The following is a 2343-nucleotide window of genomic DNA, read 5'->3' on the forward strand; positions in this document are numbered from 1 at the left end:
CATACCAAATATCGTCATATAACGCACAGATAGATTTGTTTTATACGATCATTCGCTATTAGCCCACAGACTGTTAGCATTCCCAGCCTTTAGTTTCTGAATATTGCCTCTACTGCTTAACTCACTGTTCTCATTATGACACCACTAATGGCTAATGATTCAGATATGTGTTTAACGTTACCTTTGAGTGCGGATGATGAATCTTTCTTCGCACTTCAGTCAGAACTGGAAGCATTGGAGAAGCAGATCCACAATCTACTCGAGAGGCAAACACGTCTGCGAGAACGTAAAACGGCGATGGAAACATCCCGGGCTGACGCTCGCAAAGCTGCGGTAAGTGTTCGACGTGATTGTAATACTCCTATCACTTCTACTCCGTGTGTTTCTATGCACAGAGCCCAGGCTTCAAGATCACGACGAGCCGAAATGAACTTCACTCCTGCACCTGCACACACACGGCGGAAGGCGAAATCCAGGACCGGAGCGATGACCTCTCCCCCACCGCCGCGACCGGTCTTCGAGATTTCTACGAGAAATCGCTTTGCCGCCCTCTGCGAGACGAAATCCAACGCTGTGGTCATCGGAGACTCAATCGTCCGGAACGTACGCGCCTCCTTCACTGAAGGTAAGGTGCGCACTCACTGTTTTCCTGGCGCCCGTGTTCTCGATGTGTCTGCGCAGGTAACTGCGATTCTGAAGGAGGATGCAAGAGTAGGAGCCGTAGTTCTGCACGCGGGGGTGAATGATGTGAGAATGCGGCAGTCGGAGATCCTGAAGAGGGACTTCAGGAGTCTGGTCGATACTGTTCGCAACGCATCGCCCACGGCGAGGATCATCGTATCAGGGCCGCTTCCAATTTACCGACGAGGGAACGAAAAGTTCAGTAGACTATTTACGCTTAATAATTGGTTAATGTCATGGTGTATTGAACAGAAGCTGCTCTTTGTAAATAATTTTGATCTGTTCTGGGAGCGACCAAGGCTTTTCCGCCCCGACGGGCTGCACCCCAGCAGCATTGGAGCGGAAATTCTGTCTGACAACATCTCAAAGACGCTACGCACCATTTGACTAGTAAGTACAAATTTTAACTACAGTCTGTGTTCTTCTCACCCAACTGTTAAGAATGTTACTGCTTTCAAATGCATAGAGACTGTGTCTGTCCCCCGAATAATACAACCAAATAATCATTTATTTAAAAGTCAGAGAAAAAATCTTATCATGATTAAACCAAAAGACAATATATTTAATGAGCAAAACCAACGCCTAAAGTTTGGGCTACTTAATATTAGATCACTAAATCCAAAAGCAGTTATTGTAAATGAAATGATCACAGACAACAGTTTTGATATACTATGCCTCACTGAAACCTGGCTTAAGCCAAATGATTATTTTGGTCTAAATGAGTCTACTCCTCCAAGCTACGGTTATATTCATGAGCCACGTCCAGTTGGTTGAGGTGGTGGTGTCGCAACAATCTTTAGAGACTTTCTTACCGTTACTCGGAGAACAATGCATACATTTAAATCATTTGAAGTGCTTGTGTTGAACATCACTGTTCCAAATAAAAGTAAAAAATCATTGGTCTCTCTTACATTGGTTACTGTGTATAGACCCCCTGGGCCTTACACTAATTTTCTGATAGAGTTCGCAGACTTCTTATCGGATCTATTGGTTAACGTCGATAAAGTACTGATTGTTGGAGATTTTAATATCCACGTAGACAGTGCTAACGATCCATTAGCTGTGGCGTTTAAAGAACTACTAGACTCTTGTGGTGTAACACAATACATCAATAGACCTACTCATCGCCTTAATCATACCCTAGACTTGATTATATCTCACGGAGCCGATCTAACCAATATCGATATTATACCTCAAAGCGACGATGTTTCCGATCACCATCTTATAACATGTACACTGCGCACTGCAGAAATCAGTTGTATATCTCGTTATCGACAAGGTAGAACAATCACCTCAACTACTAAAGATAGTTTCGTAAAGAACTTGCCAGATCTGACTTCTCTAATAACCTTTCCAACGAATATAAAATTGCTCGATGACATGACCAGCAACATGGGCACTATTTTCTCTAACACATTAGAAGCGGTCGCACCTATGAAGTCAAAAAAGATTAATGAAAAGATCATAGCACCATGGTATAATAACACCACTCGCGCCCTAAAAAGAGAAACGCGTAAACTGGAGCGCAAATGGAAACAAACCCAATTAGAGGTCTTTAAAATTGCATGGAAAGAGAGTACAAGCTGTTACAAAAAGGCACTAAAAGCAGCAAAAGCCGAGCACTTCCGTAACCTCATAGAAAATAACAAAAACAATCCAAGG

The 2343-nt window shown here is 43.1% G+C and overlaps 1 protein-coding gene across 1 annotated transcript; it reads left to right on the forward strand.

Moving 5' to 3' along the window:
• Nucleotides 1–219: 219 nt before the first annotated feature.
• LOC130428300 (uncharacterized) lies at nt 220–1578 on the forward strand. Its single transcript, XM_056756199.1, has 2 exons — nt 220–333; nt 396–1578. The coding sequence occupies exon 2, from the start codon at nt 427–429 to the stop codon at nt 1066–1068; it is 642 nt and encodes a 213-aa protein (XP_056612177.1). The 5' UTR covers nt 220–333; nt 396–426; the 3' UTR covers nt 1069–1578.
• The last annotated feature ends 765 nt before the right edge of the window (nt 1579–2343 follow it).

Source organism: Triplophysa dalaica, chromosome 9 (assembly GCF_015846415.1).
Source record: "Triplophysa dalaica isolate WHDGS20190420 chromosome 9, ASM1584641v1, whole genome shotgun sequence".
NCBI classification, from domain to species: domain Eukaryota; kingdom Metazoa; phylum Chordata; class Actinopteri; order Cypriniformes; family Nemacheilidae; genus Triplophysa; species Triplophysa dalaica.

Excerpts from the sequence above, each read along its gene's own strand:
- LOC130428300 (XM_056756199.1), top strand. The coding sequence starts at position 427 with ATGAACTTCACTCCTGCACCTGCACACACACGGCGGAAGGCGAAATCC.